At 51.7% G+C, this 19,198-nt stretch overlaps 1 protein-coding gene across 1 annotated transcript in view; it reads left to right on the forward strand.

Moving 5' to 3' along the window:
* Asap3 (ArfGAP with SH3 domain, ankyrin repeat and PH domain 3) overlaps window positions 1-19,198 on the forward strand; it is a 38,454-nt gene that overhangs the window by 10,511 nt on the left and 8,745 nt on the right. The window contains exons 2-11 of the mRNA XM_055610883.1: window positions 11,925-11,997; window positions 12,078-12,223; window positions 12,921-12,995; window positions 13,969-14,018; window positions 16,562-16,676; window positions 16,914-16,999; window positions 17,356-17,431; window positions 17,635-17,721; window positions 17,902-18,011; window positions 19,056-19,125. Of these exons, the coding sequence (XP_055466858.1) occupies window positions 11,925-11,997; window positions 12,078-12,223; window positions 12,921-12,995; window positions 13,969-14,018; window positions 16,562-16,676; window positions 16,914-16,999; window positions 17,356-17,431; window positions 17,635-17,721; window positions 17,902-18,011; window positions 19,056-19,125 (888 nt within the window). The remainder of the gene's footprint in view (window positions 1-11,924; window positions 11,998-12,077; window positions 12,224-12,920; window positions 12,996-13,968; window positions 14,019-16,561; window positions 16,677-16,913; window positions 17,000-17,355; window positions 17,432-17,634; window positions 17,722-17,901; window positions 18,012-19,055; window positions 19,126-19,198) is intronic.

A 19,198-nucleotide genomic window follows, 5' to 3' on the forward strand; every position in this document is an offset into this window, starting at 1 on the left:
TGTGTGTGTGTGTGTGTGTGTGTGTGTGTGTGTGTGTGTGTGTGTGTGTGTTTAGGGGCTAGAGAGATGGCTCACAGTTAACAGAGTATAATGCTCTACCAGAGCACCTGAGTTTGGTTCCAGCACCCACATCAAGGCATCACATCTGCGCTGACATCTGCACTCATGTGCACATACCCACACTCAGACACACACGTAATTTTAAAAATATTCATTCATTCAGTCAGTCATTCATTCATTATTTATTATGTGTGGTTCTGGGGGTTGAATGAGCAGGCAAACACTGCCATTAGGCTCTATCCCCATCTTAAATCATATACGTTGGTGGTCTTTAGTGCATTCACAGTGTGGTGCAGTCATCGCCACTATTTAATTCCCAAACACATCGCGCTAGTAAGGAGCCCTGGACTGGGTGTCGGTAAGCCCCTACTCAGCCGCTTTCTGTCTCTGGAGTTGCCAGTTCTGGACGTTTTTCACAGATGCACTCCTGAGTATATGGTCTTCTGTCTCCTGCTTCTTAGAATCGGCATTGCATCTTTAAAGCCTGTCCTCTTCATCTGGCTTAGCAGACAGAGCAGGCAGCGTGGAAAGTGTTTGCCACATACGCGCTCGTGGGCTCCCCAAGCGAGGCACCTTCCAGGGCATCGAGGGGCGAAGTAGCCTGGCAAGCGGAATTGCCAGGTAACATACAGGATGTCCTGGCACTAACTGGGCCGTACTTCAGTTCTTCACCTCCCAAGTTGTTCGCCAATTGTCTAAAATGTAAATACAGCTGAGGGCTGTGTATTTATTTTTGCTAAATCTGGCTACTCTACCAGCAGGAAGTGGCAGAGCCAGGATTTGCACCTGGGAAGCCGGCCCAGCGCTGAGCTTCCTGCTCACTCTGCTGGTGATGGGAGACAGCTCTTCATGCTGTCCCCAGGGGCTTTGAGGTCATGGGCCTCAGGGGGGTTCCTGTTTTCTTTCTTTATCTTGCTGTTGCTTTTTGTTGCTGTCGTTTTATTGTTTAGCACGCTAGGTGGTTTTCCTGGGCAGCCTGGGAATATTGTAAAGGCAGCTGCTGGGCAGTAGTTACCAGGAGGCCCTTCCTATGTACAGCACACCAGCGTGGTCTCTTAAGCGCTGAAGAGACCCTGGGATAGGTGCCGGTGTTGCCTCACTTGACAACAGGGGAAATAGAGGCTTAGAGAAGGTAAGCCATTTGCCTCACATCACACAGCTAGGAATACCGGACATCATTCTATGACAGCTGGTGTTCTTAAGCCCTGCTGCCTTCTTTGTGTTCTTGTGGGGCTAAAATGATGCCTCAGTGGGTAAGAGCCTGCTGCAAAAGCGCGAGGAGGACCTGAGTTTGGAGCCCGACACCCGTGTAAAAAGCTGAGTGTGGTCATGACGGTGCCTGTAACCCCCAGCACTGCAGGAAGCAGAGACAGGAGCATTGCCCAGACTTACCGGCTGCCAGCCTAGCTCCAGGTTCAGTGAGTGAGAGACCCTGTCTCAAAGGAATGCAGCAGCGAGAGTGACAGAGCATGGCGTCCAGTGCCCTTCCCTCGATGCCACCTATCTACACACATAGGAGTCACTCCCTTCCCTCTGTTTTCAGACTCACCTTCAAGGTCATGCATGTGGTACACGGGGTGGGAAGGGCTCTGACAAAGAGCCTGTAGCTGGCACTGGATGGCAAAGTCGGGGCAGGGCAGTTCTGCGGTGGTGGGAATTGGGGTGACCCTCATGCCGATCAGGAAAGATGAGGTGTTTCCAGGAGGAAAGAGCAAGAATCCTCTAGGCAGAGGGAGCAGCTGAGGTTGACTGGTTACAGCTTGGCGCACTCGGGAAATTGCCAGGCGCTCCATAGCTGGTGCCAGGGGGGCTCATGATGGAGAGCAGGGGGTAGGTGTTGTCCTGGCTACCGGTTGAGGCCAGAGGGCGCCAGGCTCCAGATCTCTTGCTTTTCTGTCCAGCGGGCCAGGCTGTCTCCCTCAGCTGGGTAGAATCCAGGGCTGGCTGCCAGGGGTCGGCTGGGAATCTTCGGGAATCTTCAGCCACCCGTCCAGCAAAGTTCTTGCTCTCTTAGCTCATCACTGCCGAGAAATCTCCTGAGGAAAATCCCAGCCAGGAAAATTGGGGTTTGCTGAGGTCTCCATGTCGGGGAGGGTGTGGCTCCTTTCCTGAGCCCCTCTTCCTCTCCACCTCCAAGTACCCCTCAAGGGGCAGTTGGAGGGACTGAGCTGGCCAGGCTGGCCTGCTGCCCAGGCTGGGAACCATCCACGGAGGCCCCACCTGGGGTGTATCGGGGCACACGGCAGGCTCAGGCTCCTGCCTTGCAGGAAGGAAAGCAGCCAGAGTCCTGAAATAATAAATGGCAGAGCCAGCAGGAGCCTTCCCTGTCACCGCCCAGCTTCTTCATTCCAGATGAGGGGCTCCAAAGTGGGAGGCCCAGGAACAGGGAGAGTGGGCAAAGCCCTCTACTGGCCAGGCCTGGCTCCCAGGCCTTATGCTTGAACCCTATTCTCCTCCAGCACCTTCTGATGGCTCAGCAGGACACACAGGCCCAGGGCATGGGGACACTGGGTAAAGTCACCAGTGCTCTCGTGTTCTTGCAGCTGGCCAGGCTGGAGCAGCCTTGTGGGGCATCATGACCTCAGCTCTGAGTCCCAAGCATCCTTTGGAATGGACTTCAGGTCTCAAGTCTGTCAGAGCTAAACTGTACCGATGAGGAAACTGAGGCATAGCAGGAGGGAGCTTTCTCAGGGTACACAGAGCGGGCAGGCCAAAACCTCAGTATCTCACCCCCTCCAGCCTCCAGTCCAGGATGCTTGGTCATGCAGCTGTGAACATGTTTGCTGGAAGGCTGGTCCCTCTGTGTTCCTGTGTTGCCTCTGAAGACGTCCCTGTTAGAGGAGCTGGCACTCTTTAGAAAAGATGATTGGGAAATGTGGGGGTGTGGTAACATATGCTTGTAATTCCAGAAGGTGAGGCAGGAGGATTGCTACGAGTGTGAAGCCAGTCTGGGTTATAAATAAGACCCTGTCTCAAAAGAGAGAGAGAGAGAGAGGAGAGAGGGGGAGAGGTATGGAGGGAAGAGGAAGGAAGGGTAAGGAAGGGGAGAGGGCTAGAGAAAAAGCCCAGTAGGGTCTTTTTCTAACATGCATGAAACCCTGGGTTCACTCTGGAGATAAGGGCAGGAGGATCAGAAGTTCAAGGTCAGGCTGGAGAGATGGCTCAGAGGTTAAGAACACTGACTGTTCTTTCAGAGGTCCTGAGTTCAGTTCCCAGCAACCACATGGTGGCTCACAACCCATCTGTAGTGAGATCTGGTGCCCTCTTCCAGTGCGTAGGCCCAGGGCTGTATAAATAATAAATTAAGAAAAAGGTTCAAGTTCATCCTCGAGGTACATAAGATCCTGACTCCCCTCACCTCCCCCCAAAAAAGGAAGGAGAAAAGAAAAAGATGACAGGGCTCTTACCCCTTGGGTTTACACGTTTGCTGGGGCAGGGGAATAAGAGAGGCCTTCCTCCAAGACCTTGAGCCCATTGCTCAGCCTCCCCGGCCTCCCTCCCTCCTTCCTGTGTGGTGCTGGGAGGCTAATGACTACCTTAGAGCCTATGGCGATGAGGAGAGCAAGCGAGGCATCCCAGACAGTCCCTGCCCCAAAGCTAGCAGCTCTTAAGTGGGGCAGCAGGTGAGTTCACTGAGGTGCAGGCTCCTTAGCCAGCTTGCAGGCTGCGTCCTTCCTGTCGGGGAATCTGCTCCAGGCCAGAGCTGGCTGTGCTCCCGTCACCCTGTCCTGCCCTCCAGGGACAAGGCTGTACTGCCTGTCTCCCACCTGGGCACCGACTGCAGCTGCCCTCGGAAGCCAAACTCTCTGTCCCAAGACCTTGTCGAGTCACTGCCCCTGTTCAGACCCTCCAGGACAGCGGTTCTCAACCCTCCTGATGCTGCGGCCCTGTAACACAGTTCCTCGTGTTGTGGCGCTCCCCCAACCATAAAATTATTTCATTGCAACTTCATAACTGTAATTTTGCTACTGTTATGAATCATAATGTAAATACCTCATACGTCTGATATTCGACCCCCATTAAAGGGTCATTTGACCCCAAAGGGGTCGCGACCCACAGGTTGAGAATCACTACTCTATGTCCTCCATGATTTGTAGCGGAAAACCCAGGGATTTTGTTACGGCTTGGCCCCTGGAGTCTGTCTGCCTGGCTGAGTCTAGGTTCTAGCCCTTCTTTGGGTACCTGCCCTTACTCCAGCAGGCTGTAGTTTCCTCATCTATAAAACCTGCATTTAGTGGAATGACTCCGAAGGAGATAGAGTGGGCCTGGTGCTGGAAATAAAGCCTGGGACCAGTGATGGGCAAGCGCTTCCCTCACTGACCTTCAGCGCACGCTCCCCGCAGCAGAGGCTGGGCTCTGTGGCCCGACTGCTCATACTTCCTCCCTGGCCCAAGTCTGCTGGGATCCCCAGGCTTGTTCAGGCGCCCCTGGCAGGGGTGCTGACCTGCCCTCCCCATATATCGTCTTCTCTAGCTTTTCTGGGCCTGTGGCTGGTTCCTGGTTTGGGGGGTCTGAAGACGCATCACTTCCCCTGGGTGGGTCCAAGGCTGCTCTGTGCTCCAGGCCTGGGTGTGCTGAGCCTCCTCAGCCCTCAGCCCTCAGCCCTCAGCCCTCAGTGAGGTGCCTCCTCACTGGTGTTCTGTCTTTACCTAGGCTGTGAGCACCTGAGACAGGGTCACTCTGACATCCTCCATCCCCAGCACGCTTTACCCAGAGCCCAGCGGACAGCAGCCACTCGTCATGACTGCGGTAGCCCAGGGCCAGTTATCCAGGGACCCTCTGTCAGCCCTTGGTGGAGGACCTAAGCTGGGGTCACCCCAGAAGTGTGAGCCTGGGAAAGTTTCCAGGCCCACCCCTCCCCTCTCTGTGCCAGCCACACAGGCTGTGCTTAGGCACAGCTCTAAGCATCTCCTGGGATCTGGTGGACAAGAAGGAAAACCAGTGCCGGCCGTGCCCATAGCAGCCCAGGCGCATAGTTCCATCTTCAGTGCCCAGGCAGTGCCTGAGACTGCCATTCTCATGCTTGGGAGCTGGCAGCCCAGAGGGACTTGGGACTTGCTGAGTGTCACCATGCCTGAGAAGGGTTGAGCCGGGGAAGAAGCAGTGTCCTCTCTCTACCTTTCACCCTGAGGTCACCTCCACCCACTGCTGCCCCAGACTCTCCTTGTCTCCCACCCCTGATGCTCTCACTGGACCTGGGCCCCACAATCTCCCAGACTCCATTCTCTCTTACTGAAAGCTGAAAGGGACCAGCTCCCTGTACAGAACCGAAGTCGCTGAGCGAGTTTCAGGTTGCCCGCGCGGCCCTCAGCTTTGCTGGCAGTAAGGGCCCTTTTGTCTTCTTTATTTGCTCTGTAGAAATGTTCGAGTCTACTCTTAGCTTGTTTCAACAGGTGTCGTATTCTTTCACCCTCCTGCCTCCATTTTTTCCTTTTTATGGGAAATTTAAAACATTCACAGAAACATCCAGTGGGCAGACTCCATCCACCCCGTGGTATTTTCTTTCTGGTCCACATCACCTGCCTGCCCCTTCTCTTTCTCTCTTTAAGACAAGGTCTCACTGTGTAGCCCTGGCTGGCCTGGAACCTGCTATGTAGACCAGGCTGCCTCTGCTTTGTGAATGCTGAAATTAAAGGTGTGTGCCACCATGCCGGGCTCCAACTCATTTTGATTTGCCTTCTGTTCTCTTTGGCTTGTTTGTTTTTCTTGAGACAGGGTCTCACGTAGGATGGCCTCAAACTCACTACATACTCAACCATGAGTTTGGATTCCTCATCCTCCTGCCTCTACTTTTAAGAACTGGGAGTACAGATGCCACCATGCCAGGATCTCTCATCTGAGCTTGAAAAAAAATCCTATCTTAATCATTTTATGCTTCGGTACCTGGGTATTCCTTGTAAGGAGTAAGGATACTATTTCTGTTACCATCATTGTCCCCCAAACATTAACATTATCCCAATATCCCTAAATCATCACTTACTCAGTGTTCTTGTGGTTGTCCTAAGATCCTTTATTTTGTGTGTGTGGATGTGTATGAGTGAAGGTGTTCTTATGACGGGTACATGGATGTGAGCACACATGACTGTGTGGAGGTCAGAGGGCAGCCTTGGGAGTTGATCCTCAGGTGCTTTCCTCCTTTTCCTTGAGACACATTTTCTCATTGGTCTGGAACTTCACCATGGAGGCCAGGCTAGCTGTCCTATCAGATTTCAGGGATCTATCTCTACTTCCCATCTCACCACCCCAAAATTACACTGCCATACCCAGCTTTTATTAAACAGTTTAAATCATAATATGTGTCAGATATCACTATATATAATACATTATATATAATTCTATATAACATATTATTATATCTATATTATATATAATTATTATAATATATATTTATTGTATTTTTTTTTGAGGCAGGGTCTCACTGTGTAGCTCTAGCTGTCCTGGAACTCACTACGTAGACCAGGCTGGCCTTGAACTCACAGAGCTCTACCTGTCTCTGTCTTTCAAGTGCTGGGATTAAAGGTGTGCACGTCTATACCCAGATTCCATTATGGAATGTAACAGAATTTGCTTTTGTAGCTCCCCCACAGTCCCCTTTCCCCCACCCGCTCACATTCAGCTTTTTTTTTTACATGTGTTCTGGGAACCTGAACTCAGATCTTCATGCTTGTGAGATGAGTGCTTTCCTGACTGAGCTGTTCCTGAGCCCCAGGTGTTCTTTGAGACAGGCTTTCACTATTTGGCCCAAACTGGCCTGGAACTTGCCATCCTCCTACCTCAGTCTTCCAATTACAGAGATTACAGATGTGTACCATCATACCCAGCTGCAGTTAATTTTTTAAGAATAAGGGCTCGGGCTAGAGAGATGGTTACGAATACTGACTGCCCTTCCAGAGGATGCAGGTTCAATTCCCAGCACCCACATGGAGGCTCACAACAGTCTGTAACTCCAGAGGATCTGTCATCCTCTTCTGTCCTCCTTGGCCACCACACACAAGTGGTACATAGCCATACATTCAGGCAAAACACCCATGCACATAATATAAAAATAAACCTTTAAAAATACCAGGACTCAAAGTTCGTATAATGTCATTTGTAGATGTGTATTTTAAAGACCCTTAAGATTTCCTCTGCAGGACTAAGGGTGTAGTTCTGTGGTAAAGCACCTCCTTGGCATGCTCACAAACTGGGTTTGATCCCCAGAACTACAAAAAAAAAAAAAAAAAAAAAAAAAAAAAAAAAAAAAAAAAAGAAAGAAAAAGTTTAAAAACTTCCCTCTTCTCAATTCTGTGCTGTGATGGCGCACATCTTTAGTCCCAGCACTCGGGAGGCAGAGGCAAGCGGATTTCTGAGTCCAACACTAGCTTGGTCGACAGAGAGTTTCAGAACATCCAGAGCTACACAGAGGAACCCTGTTTTGAAAAAAAGAAATCCTCCCTTCACTAATTCTTCCTTCCTTCCCCACCTCTCTCTCTCTCTCTCTCTCACACACACACACACACACACACACACACACACTCTTCATCTGGGACTTTTTTGCAGTTTCTGTATTATTTGCTAAGTGTGTAATTTGGTTTGGGCATTCCAATAACCTGTTTTAATGACCATGTTTCATATCTAGAACATGCAATTTAATCTTCCTTGTGCACATCCGTCAAAGATCAAAGGAGCCAGGAGTCACCACCTCACAGAACTATTTGGGCGGCGAGGTCTCCGTGGCTCCCCTCGGCAGTTGCTGGTGTTGACTGGTTAGGAATCTGGGAAGGCTAGGAAGGGGCCAGGACCCCAGGAATGCTTTGCTGATCTCCTGCGGCTTGCGGTGTATCAAAGCCACACAGTCTCAGAGGGTGATCGAGTGAGTTTCCAAGACCCTCTATTTTGTCTTTCTAGATCCGTGCTGGCAGGATGGAAGTACTCTTTTCAGCTCTGAGGGTAACTCCAGAGGCACAGGTTACAGTCCGTGGATGGACCTCCAGGGTCTAGGTCACAGGGAAAGAGCTAGGGAGTTAGGAGTCTCAATGACTCATCTTCCAGATGGAAATACCCTGCCCGACTCCAGGGCCTCTTTAGAGTTAGAATGCTGGGGGACTTACACTGGGTGTTATACTTCCTTATGATTAGCAAGCGCCTTTGATCTCAGCGCTCTGGAGGCCGAGGCAGGCGCATCTCTGAGTTCAAGGCCAGCCTGGTCTATGGAGCACATTTACAGGACAGCCAGGGCTACACAGAGGGAAACCCTGACGAGGGAAACCTGATGATAAAGATGATGATGCTGATAGAAAACCAATAATAATTAATTTAATTTAAAATGAAATGTAAACTCCCATCTGTTTTTGCTTTGCTTTGTGGTTTTCAGACAGGGTGTCGCTCGCAGCCATGGCTGGCCTGGAGTTTGCTGGGTAGAGCAGGATGTCCTCAAATTCACAGAGGTCCACCTGCCTCTGTCACCTGCCGAGGTCTACAAGCCTGCACCCACTCATGGGTGTTTCGCTTTGTTTTCTTCTTACCTTAAAGTTGACTTTTCCCTGATTCATGTGTCACACATGCATATGTGCCCACGTGCACTGCCGTAGCGTGCGAACAGAGGTCCGAGGACAACCTGATGGGATCTGTTCTCTCCTTCCGCCATGCAGGTTCTCGGGCCCTGAACTCAGCTTTATCAGTCTTTGTATCAAACCCTTTTACACACTGAACCGTCTGCCCAGCTCCTGTCTGGGTTCTAGTTCAGCTCTTTCCCTTAGTCTGGTTGCGCGTTTCCAGTGAGACCTGGGGAAGCAACACCTCTGGGCCTTCGTATTTTCAGCTTGTGAGTGTTCCAGGTGATGGGTTCAGCCTAATATTCTGTGGCTCCGTCTCTCTCAGAGGCACCCTCATGCCACAGCAAACGAGTGGTCCACCAGCTGCTTCAGCTGTAGGCCACGGCGGGAGTTTACAGGCGGAGGGTACCTGGAGAGCCGTCTCAGCAGAATGACAAACGATAGCCATGATGGTCACTGGAGATACAAAAACGGTGCCTGTGCCTGGTATTATAATGGTCCAAAGGAGTGAGTGTCTAATGGTGAAATTTAATCTACAGCTCCCAGGGCCTTACTGCTGGTAGTTCGGGCCCTTTGCTGGGTTGCCCTGGTAACCGCAGCTGGCAATGCAGAGCCACAGTGGTGAAGAATGGGTACCATTGATGCATCCTGACCCAAGAAGAGGTGAAAGCAGAAGGCCTTTCTAGGCAGGGCATCTGGGCATGGCCTGGTGCTGCCATCTGTGGTCTCTTGCACAGATAGAAAGCACAGGCCAAGAACCAGAGTGTGTGTTTTTGTGTGTGTGTCCAGTGGGTGACAAAAGATAATGCCAGTGATTGGAATTCAGGGCTTTTCTTGGGATGGACAGGCCAGGCTGCCTGAGGGACTCCAGTGGGCTTCCAAGTTCTCTTTGGTGCTGGGAGTCATTCATCTTTACCCAGTGCGTGGATAGGTTTTTGCAGAGAGACACTAGCCTTTTAGTGTTGAAAGAAATCTAGATGGCCACCAGTCTTTTTTGCTTGTTTTTTTTTTTTTTTTTCCAATACAGAGTTTCTCTGTGTAGCCTTGGTTGTCCTAGACTCACTTTGTAGACCAGGCTAGCCTCTAACTCACAGAGATCCTCCTGCCTCTGCTTCCCAGAGTGCTGGGATTATAGGCATGCACCACCCTGCCCGGCTGGCTACCAATCCTTAAACTTCATTTATTTGTTTGTTTCAGTGTATCTGCGAGTGTGTGTGCATACTTGTGACAAGCGTAGAGGTCAGAGGACAAGTCTGGGGAGTCGGTTTTCTCCTGTCACCTTGCAGAACCCAGAGATCTAACTCAAGTGATCAGGCCCGTGCAAAAGTGCCTTTACCTGCTCAGCCATTTGGCCAGCCCTTGCCTGTCGGTCCTGATCTAGAATCCAGGGCCTCAGTCTCTTTAGCACCGACATCCCTGACTATGTCAAGTGGTAGAGAGCTCGCTCCCTTGGGAGGAAACTCCTGTCCTGTTTGAGCTGAAGTCTGTGTCTCCCAGACTTCTACCTCTTTGTCCTGGAATCTTCTCCAGGGTCATTCAGACCCCTTCTCTTCTCTTTTCTGCAGAACAGGCTCCAGGGATGGAGGACAGCTACCAGCTTTGCTTTAAGACAGGTCCCTCTTTCTTGCCTGCTTCCTCCTGTATGAAGGGACTGGGGAGATGGTGGGGTCGGGATTGAGGTGTGGAGATGGTTTTAGTCCATGAATCAAAGCTGTGCCTGACACTTGTGGGTCTGCTTGGTATGGGAAGAATGTTGGCTGTGGATTTGGCCCAGCCTGGGTTAGGCTCTGATTCTGCCCATTTATGACTGCATAATCTAGACATCTTCCTCCCGCTTCATGGTCATGGTGATGTCCTCCTACCCCATATGTGGCCAGGATCATGAAGTCGGCTCGGCACAGAGTGCACACGGGGACCTGTGTGCCAGATGCTGGAGCCTAGAACCTCAGCTCCTCATTCACCACTGCTCTCAGAAATTCCCCCTTAACACTTTCCTTTTCTATTTTTTTTTTAATTGATTTTTCAAGACACAGTTTCTCTGTGTAGCCCTGGTTGTCCTGAAAGTCACTCTGTAGACCAGACTGGCCTTGAACTCAGGGATCTGCCTGCCTCTGCCTCCTGAGTGCTGGGATTAAAGGTGTGGGCCACTATGCCCAGCCCCAAGGTTTTGTTTTATTTTTGTTTATGTATATGTGGATGTGTATGCATCTGCCATAGTGTGTGGGTACCTGTGGAGGCCAGAAAAGAGCATTAAATCCCCTGGAGCTGGAGCTACAGCTGATTGTGAGTCTTCCAGTATGGGTACTGAGACTTGAACTTGGATCCTAGTTAAGAGCACTATGTTGGGCTGGAGAGATGGCTCAGAGGTTAAAAACACTGTCTGCTCTTCCAGAGGTCCTGAGTTCAATGTTCAATTCCCAGCAACCACATGGTGGCTCAGAACCATCTATGATGAGATCTGGTGCCCTCTTCTGGCCTGCAGGCACACATGCAGGCAGAACACTATATACATAATAAATAAATTATAAAAAAGAAAAAAGAGCACTATGTGCTCTTAACTACTGAGCCATCTCCCCAGGCCCCAGAAAGAACTAGTTTGATGCATGCTAAGGAATAATAGGAGAATATTCAGTTTTTGTTTTCTATAATCAAACCATAATGTTTCCGAAAGAGCAGAAGATTTTGTACGTGCAATAAAAAACCACGCAGTTCCTACCATGCAAGCGTCTTGAGTGTGCACCGACGTGTTTCAGGCTGTATTTGTCGATATTGTGTGGCAAAGTGGCACAGTGTAAGGTGCTCGTGTTGTGTATTCAGAACCACGCTGCAATGAAGTTGCTCCATAGAGCGTGGGTGAATGCTGCCAGGAATACCTCAGATTAATTATGCGTTTGATCTTGAATCAATTTCTGGTCATCACATCTTTAGAAACATTTTACTATTGCCAAATCATCTGTGATCCTCACATTCAGTTATGTGACCCATAGGTTAAGAAGCCTTGGTTAGGTTGAGCTGAAGTTCCAACCTGGTCCTGGCGGCCCCCCTGTGTCACACATCTTTGGATCGCTAGGTATCTGTGGCAGGCCAGCCGGCACTAGGTTGGTAAGAAAGTCTGTAGTCTTCCAGTCATGGCTTCGTTATTTTGTGGCTTCTGTGTGGTCAGGCAGAAGAAGGTCAGCTTATATTCGGCCGGCAAGGGGAGCCCAGGGAGGAATTCAGAAGATAACAAGATGAGTGGAGAGAGAGAGAGAAAGAGAAAGAGAGATATCAAATCCTGAAGTCAAGGCCGCCTTACACAGCCCCTCTGAACCTTGTACACTTTACCTCTAGGTCCTGGAAGGAGACCAGGCTATCTTGCAGAGGATCAAGAAGGCTGTGCGGGCCATCCACACCTCTGGCCTCGGTGAGTAAGCCTGCCTGGGGTCTGGGGCCTGGGGCCCAGCCAAGCCTGCAGCCAACTCTGAGAGCCTTTTCCATCTGCAGTCCATGTGGAGAACGAGGAACATTACCGAGAGGCTGTGGAGGCTTTGGGGAATAGTCACCTGTCCCAGAACAGCCATGAGCTGTCCACCGGCTTCCTGAACCTGGCTGTATTCACCCGTGAGGTGGCTGCGCTCTTCAAGAACCTGGTGAGGCTCTCGATTCCTCCCGCCAAACTCACAGCAAATCCAGTCTCTTGTTTATCTTTGAAGATATGTTTATTTTTATTTTCTGTGTGTATTTGTCTGCATGCATGTATGTGTGCCACATGTGTGTCTACCTGGTGCCCTTGGAGGCCAGAAGGGGGTATTGGAGCTCCTGGAACTAGACTTAGAGATGATGTTTATCTACCATTTAAATGCTGGGAACTAGACCCAGGGTCTTCTTCGAGAAGCCAGTGCCCTTAAGAGAAGAGCCATCTCTCCAGCCCAAATCCAGCATCTTAGGAACTGACCAGGAAGAGTCAGTTGTGTCCCTTGACCTCTGACCCCTGACCTGTCTGTATAGTTCTGACCTATCTTTACCCTGTTGTTTTGAGACTGGTCCCACTCCTGCCTCAGCCTTCGGAATGCTGGGATCAGCTGTCCCTGTCCCTCACCTTCCCCATCCCTCTTTCCTGCATCGCTTCTCTCTGTACCCAGGAACAAAGGCGGTCCTGCAGCAGGGCAGGAGGAGTCCCATGCAGGGCTGGAGCAGCCCAGGGAGGGCACTGAGCGCAGCACCCCTGTCCTCCTCTGCTCCTTCATCTCCTCCCCTCCCTGCCTCTTACACTCCGGAGGCTCTCCATCACCTCCTGGTACTCCCTGGATCCTGATCCTCGTGGGGTGGGGGCTCTGCTCTTTGCAGGTGCAGAACCTGAACAACATCATCTCCTTCCCACTGGACAGCCTGATGAAGGGGCAGCTAAGGGATGGGCGGCATGTGAGTGTCTGTGTGGAAGAGAAGGGCCTGCTGGGGTGGGGAGGACTGCATCCAGGGCTAGGCAGGAGGAGAGACCATGCGTGGGTCAGTCCCTGCAGGAGTACTGCCTCCGACTGCCCCTGGGTCAGCTGGAGGGCCTGGCTTCCACGCCATGGGTAGATTTTGGCTTGCAGCTCTGCTTCCTCACCTCTACCAGCTAAAGGATAGGTGAGCCACACATGTGTCCCAGTGCGGGTACATGGAAGGCTCAGGGTACGGGCCCAGGATCCACAGTGTCTTGCTCCTCTGCACCCGGCAGTGCTGGGTCCATGCAGAGGTCCCATGAAAGGACTGTGGCAGAGTCACCTCCTTGGGAGGTCTGCCCCACAAAGCATGGGGGTGGGGAGAAGGAATTGTCCTCAGCTGAGTGACACCGGCCTGGGAACCTCCCAAACCAGACAGGTGGCTTTTTTTTTTTCCTCAGAAGAAGTTGAGGCTGTCCAGAAGGGTGTGGATAGCTGGGCTGATTAAGGTTCAGGTATCCAGCCCAGGCAAGCCAGGCCAGGTGTCAGCTATGTCTTTTTGGTTTGCTTCGTGGCCTTAGGGAGACTTCTCAACCAGTCTGTTCTGTGCGTTCATACCCTCCCTAGTGAGAGAGTGGTCTCATATCAAGCAGGAGATATCGGTAGGATAAAATAGGGGTGGTGTTTGAGCTTCATCTTCCTGCCAGCATCCTGCATGGCCCATGACAAGACTCAGAGGCTGGCTACATCCCAGCCTAGAGCCCACCGTACCTGACTGGTTCTTGGCAACTCTGGGAAGAGGCTGGGGTGGGCTGGGCCACAGGAAGGGAGTTGTCCCATGTGTTAGTGTCAGTTGGAGAACAGTGTCAGATAGCATAACTCAAGAGTGGGTCCCCAGAAGGTAGCAGCGTGGCCTGCTTACTCTAGGCTCGTGTTTCCCTTTGGTCGACTTGTGCTTTCCTCAACCCCAGGATTCCAAAAAGCATCTGGAGAAGGCGTGGAAAGACTATGAAGCCAAAGTGTAAGTGACCTTGGAAGGGTGGCCTTCAGGAGAGCATGTTTGTGATGGAGAAGGGTGCTGACTTTGGGATGTGACACTCAGGGTGTCTGGCTCTTGGGAGCCTTGGCCAGGCCTGGCTGGGTTCTGGGCGCTGTGCTGCAAGGCCACCTAAGGGAGCCATTTTGAAAGGACCATGGGATGCTTCCCACAATGACCTGGCCTCTTGATGCCCCCGTGGACAGGGACATTGCATCCTCCAGATCATTCAGTCCCAAGAGGGAGGTTTTAGTGTCCAGAGGCTCAGAGGATCTGAGTTGTTAGCTCAGGGCCACACAGCCTAGGAGAAAAAGCTTTAATCTGCAGGAATGAGACAGTAGTATTTTTCTTCTATACATTGTGAAAAATGTTGACGAGACTGAGATCAAAGTTCTTGTGTAATCTGCTATTTACACAATATGGAGCTGGACCTGGTTATAATGCCTATAATGGTCGTACTTGGGAGGGTGAGGCAGGAGGATTGCAACTTTGAAGCCAGCCTGGGACATAGAGAGACCCTGCCTCAAAATGAAAACATAAAAACTGAGCCTCGTGGCCCATGCCTTTCATCAGGAGGCAGAGGCAGGTGGATCTCTATGAGGCCAGCCTGGTCCACATAGTGAGTTCCAGGCTAGCCAGGGCTAGCCTGTCTCAAGAGCAAGTAAACAAACAACAAAAAGGGCTAGGGATGTAGTTCAGGGTGTAGAGAGAGTGTTTGCCCATTGCACTCAATGCCCTGGGTCCAGTTCCCAGCAGAGTATTCCTGGGTGTGGAGGTGGCACAGACCTGTAATTCCAGTACCCAGGGAGAGAAGGCAGGAGGGCAGGAAGTTCAGGTTTCCCACCCCTACTCAGAGAGTTGTAAGGCTAGTCTGGGATGCATGAGACCCTGTCTCAAAAAATAAAAAAGAAAATTGTGACCCATCTTTCTGCATTAGGACATATTCTCGGCAGCAGTTAGCTCAAGCAGGGTGCGTCGACACACACATTCCGCAGTGTGTTTAACCTGCCCTGTCATGGCGGGAGCATCTTGGGAGCTGAATATTTGCTCCTGTGCATAATGGCCTCCTTGGGACAGGTTCCAAAACACAGATGCTGGAGAATTTATTGCCCCTCCATCTCTTAGAGCTGCAAACACCTGTCCCAGTCCAAACACCTGTCCTGGTCCTCCCTTCCCCTTATAGCTGGGAGCACAGGGCCTCATCCTGTCTGGGATGGGGTGTGGCCATCTGCTCATTTTAGAGGTCCAAAAAAGGGCATAGAGACAGAGGCTAACCTTATCTGTATGAGTTCCTGAGGGGATCATCTGACCCTCTTCTTCTGCCTTTACTAATTTTTTTCTAGTGAACTTCTTGTAAGATTTCAAAGATGTGATGGCATGTGCCTTTGATCCCAGCACTTGGGGGGTGGGGGTGGGGGTGGGGCAGAGGCAGGCAGGCTTCTGAGTTTAAGAGCTAGCCTGGTCTACAGAGTAAATTCCAGGACAGCCAGGGCTACACACACACACACACAAAAGTCTCAAAAAGGTGAAAAATAAATAAATCTTTTTTTTTTTTTTTATCTCCAATGAAATTCAACAAGTATTCCTTTTCTACATCTCTGTGCTAGAATAATGGGAAAAGGCCTTACATTCACTGGGAAGCATTACTGTTAAGCAAGTGTCTCTTGTATATGGGACTCATGGATCCCCGAACTCAGCCTGAGACATACAAATATACCCTTGGCTGCTGTGGGTGGGTTTCTTGGGAACAATCCACAAATGGATCTACCATCCCCAAAGAGGAAAAACCAGCTATCCCTGGAGACCTATTGGGTGTGCAGGGGAGAGGCCCTAGTTTTTTCATTCTTAGGGGAGATGTGGAGATTGATCCAGAGATTCATGGGTACTAGGCTAGCCCCCTGCTCCAGAGCTGCCTCCCTGCCTGTGTGCCACAGGCTTCCAAAGCTTTGACTAAGACGCTCCATAGGCTCATGAGAACCAAGGCTCTGTGGTCATCTGCCCCCTACCCGGCCCCGAACATTTTCTAAGTCCCTTCTAGCTAATGAGAATAAATCACCCTTGGTCCCACCTGGCCTTCATCACCTCTGGCATAGAATCTTCAAACCTTTGCTCTAGCTTAAAGACCCAGGAGCTTAACTGGTGTGGTCCTGTCTCCCCATTGCTGTTGTCTCAGGCAATGTCCCATCCCTGTCCATCTCTACACAGCTCCCTGAACCCTCCACCTCAAGGCATTCCAAGGTGTGGTCCTCCTCCCCAAGCCTAGCTTCTCCGAGCTGATGTCTCTGGATTCATGCTGCCATGCCGAGGCCAGGCCTTACTCTGCTGTCACTGCTTCAATTTGATTTCTGTCTTTCTCCTCCCTGACCCTCTGGACTCGCCAGAACCCCTCACTCTCTGTTGTTGCCAGTCCTAGCACGCAGATGGCACAGGGAAGGGCTTTGTCTCCACACTCATGGATCCGTAGTAGAGATGGCAGGTGGGATTAGGGCTGGCAAGGCTTGTTCAGTGTCTCTTCTTCTATGACCTAGGGCCAAGCTGGAGAAGGAGAAGGATCACCGAGCCAGGGTCATGGGCGGAACCCACGGGGAGCTGTCCCAGGATGCACAGCGGGAGCGAAGGCTCTTCCAGCTGCACATGTGTGAGGTGAGGTGCAATCCCCCCTTTTCCCCCAGGGAGGATGTGCCCTGTGTTTCCTGTTTGCCTCTTCCAGATGGTCAAGGCTCTGGTCGCAGGCCCTAGGGCTGGCCAGCTGGCCTGTAGGATGTACCGAAGGTTCAGTCATGGCTGAGAGGGTTAGCCCTGGGGTAGGGACCGAAACCCCTGTCACCAGATCCAGCTCACACTGGATCCTGGCCCACGTCTTGTCCTGTCCTTTGCCAGTACCTCGTCAAAGCTGGAGAGAGTCAGGTGAAACAGGGCCCAGACTTCCTTCAGAGCCTCATCAAGTTCTTCCACGCCCAGCACAAGTAAGCCTGTCTCTCCCCGCCTCTACCCTTAATGCTTTGGGACAACAGGACAAAGCACCTCTCGGGGGGGTTGAGACCCGCCAGGTCTCTGTATGTCTGGACATTGTGAGCAATACTTTTCTACAGAGCTGCCACTTTATACACTACTCACCATGGCTCAGGCACTAAGGATTGGGCATGGTGCTCTTATTGATCCCCCCGCCCTGCCACCCAGCAGCTGCAGCGTTTGTCCATATTTCATAGATGGGAAAACTGAGGCCCACTGCATGCCCAAGGGTGCCCTGTGGGGACCTTTTCCAACTTCTGGCCTCATCCACACTTCCATCCCTCCCTGATCCCTTGCTCTGGCCTCTCAGCTTCTTCCAAGATGGTTGGAAGGCAGCTCAGAGCCTGTCCCCCTTCATCGACAAGCTGGCAGCCTCCGTCCATGGGGTAAGTCAGGCCTTTCCTTCATTTGTGGGGTCACCCCCCACCCCCCCATCCTTTCGGGAAGCTGTGAGTGTGGAGAGCTGACTCGCTGGTCATAGAGTGAGACACTGCCCCAGGGTGCTGGCGTCAGGCACATTGTCCCAGTGTACTGGGTCAGGCTCTGCCCTGCAACATCTTCTCCCCGGATCCTGTCCTCTGCCTTGTAGCTTCGGCAAGCTCAGGAGGAAGAGCTGCAGAAACTAACCCAGCTCCGGGACTCCCTCCGAGGGACGCTGCATTTGGAGAGCAGAGAGGTCAGGCCCTGAGTAATCCTAAAAGAGATGGCTGACCCAGCCGCCACACCTTGGCACACGGAGGGAGGGAAGGAGAAAGAGAAGCCCCCCCCCCCGTATCCCCCACCCTGGGGAGCAGTGCAGCAGGGGGCCCTTCCCTCCCAGATACCCTGAAGTCTCCTTTGCATGTCTGAGGGGCAGGAGCACCCAAACCGGAAGAACTCGGGGGGCGGCTACAGCATCCACCAGCATCAAGGCAACAAGCAGTTTGGGACCGAGAAGGTGGGCTTCCTGTACAAGAAGAGTGACGGGTGAGTGACTCAGAGAGCTTAGGCAACTTGCCCGAAGACACACAGCTGGGAAATGAAGGTTAGGAAGCTGCCTCAATGACTGTTCTCACAGCCCCCGCACCGTTTCGCCCACTCTGTCAGTGGACAGTTATCAGAGGGCGACTGGGCATGTGCCTCTTTGCCAAGGGTCCCTAAAGGTTATTCTTCCAGAATTGCGGCACCAAGGCCAGCCGTGGCACATGCCCTTAATGCCAGCACTTGGGAGGCTGAGGCAGGAGACTGCTGTGAGTTTGATATCTAGCACTTGATACGCCTTCATCTTGCCCTCTATACAGTATCCTGAATGTGCACAGATATGAAAATACTGGCTGTGCCCTGCTTCCTGGTGTTAACTTTTTATCTTAAAAAGGCCCAGTGAGATGGCCTAGAGGGTGAAGGTGCTTGCTGCCATGCTTGAGCTCAGTCTCTGGAACCCACAGGGTAGAGAGAGAACCAGCTGACTTATTTTTCTATTGCTGTGAAGAGACGCCATGGCCGAGGGGAAAAAAAGGTTTATAGGGGTTTACAGTTCCAGAGGGCCGGTCTATAACCTTCGTGGAAGAGAACTTGGCGGCAGCCGGCAGGCTTCCGTAGCTGAGCGCTCACATCTCACCCATAAGCACAAAGCAGAAAAAGAGCGAACGGGGAAGGGCACAGGCTTTCAAAACCTCCATCTCCCACAAGGCCACACCTCCTCATCCTTCCCAAACAGTCCTACCAACTGGGCACCAAGTGTTCAAACATTGGCCTGTGTGAGTCATTGTCATTCAAGCCACCGAGGTGATTGGTTACCCGCTGCTGTGGGTTGTGTCTCTTCTACCAGGCTGGAAGCTCTCAGGGTACCAGCACTGTAGTGACGTTTAGAACAGGAATCCAAAGCGTGAGGCTTTTCCCCATCATACTTGGTGCAGGGAGTGACGAGGCACAGAGGGTGGGACGGGAAGGCGGCACACATTCTGTCCTCTGAGGCAGGGCAGTTAGGCGTGGGCCACTGGTCACTGTTTTTTCTGTCCTTCTGGGCTTTAGGATTCGAAGAGTCTGGCAGAAGAGGAAGTGTGGGGTCAAGTACGGCTGCCTGACCATCTCACACAGCATGGTGAGGCCCCTGAGGGGTTCTGCGCGGACAGGAGCCGAGCTCTTCCTGCGGAGTGGGCCTCCAACCTTAGATC

The sequence above is a fragment of the Psammomys obesus genome, unplaced genomic scaffold, assembly GCF_907164565.1.
Source record: "Psammomys obesus unplaced genomic scaffold, mPsaObe1.curated_primary_1811, whole genome shotgun sequence".
In the NCBI taxonomy this organism is placed as follows: Eukaryota; Metazoa; Chordata; class Mammalia; order Rodentia; family Muridae; genus Psammomys; species Psammomys obesus.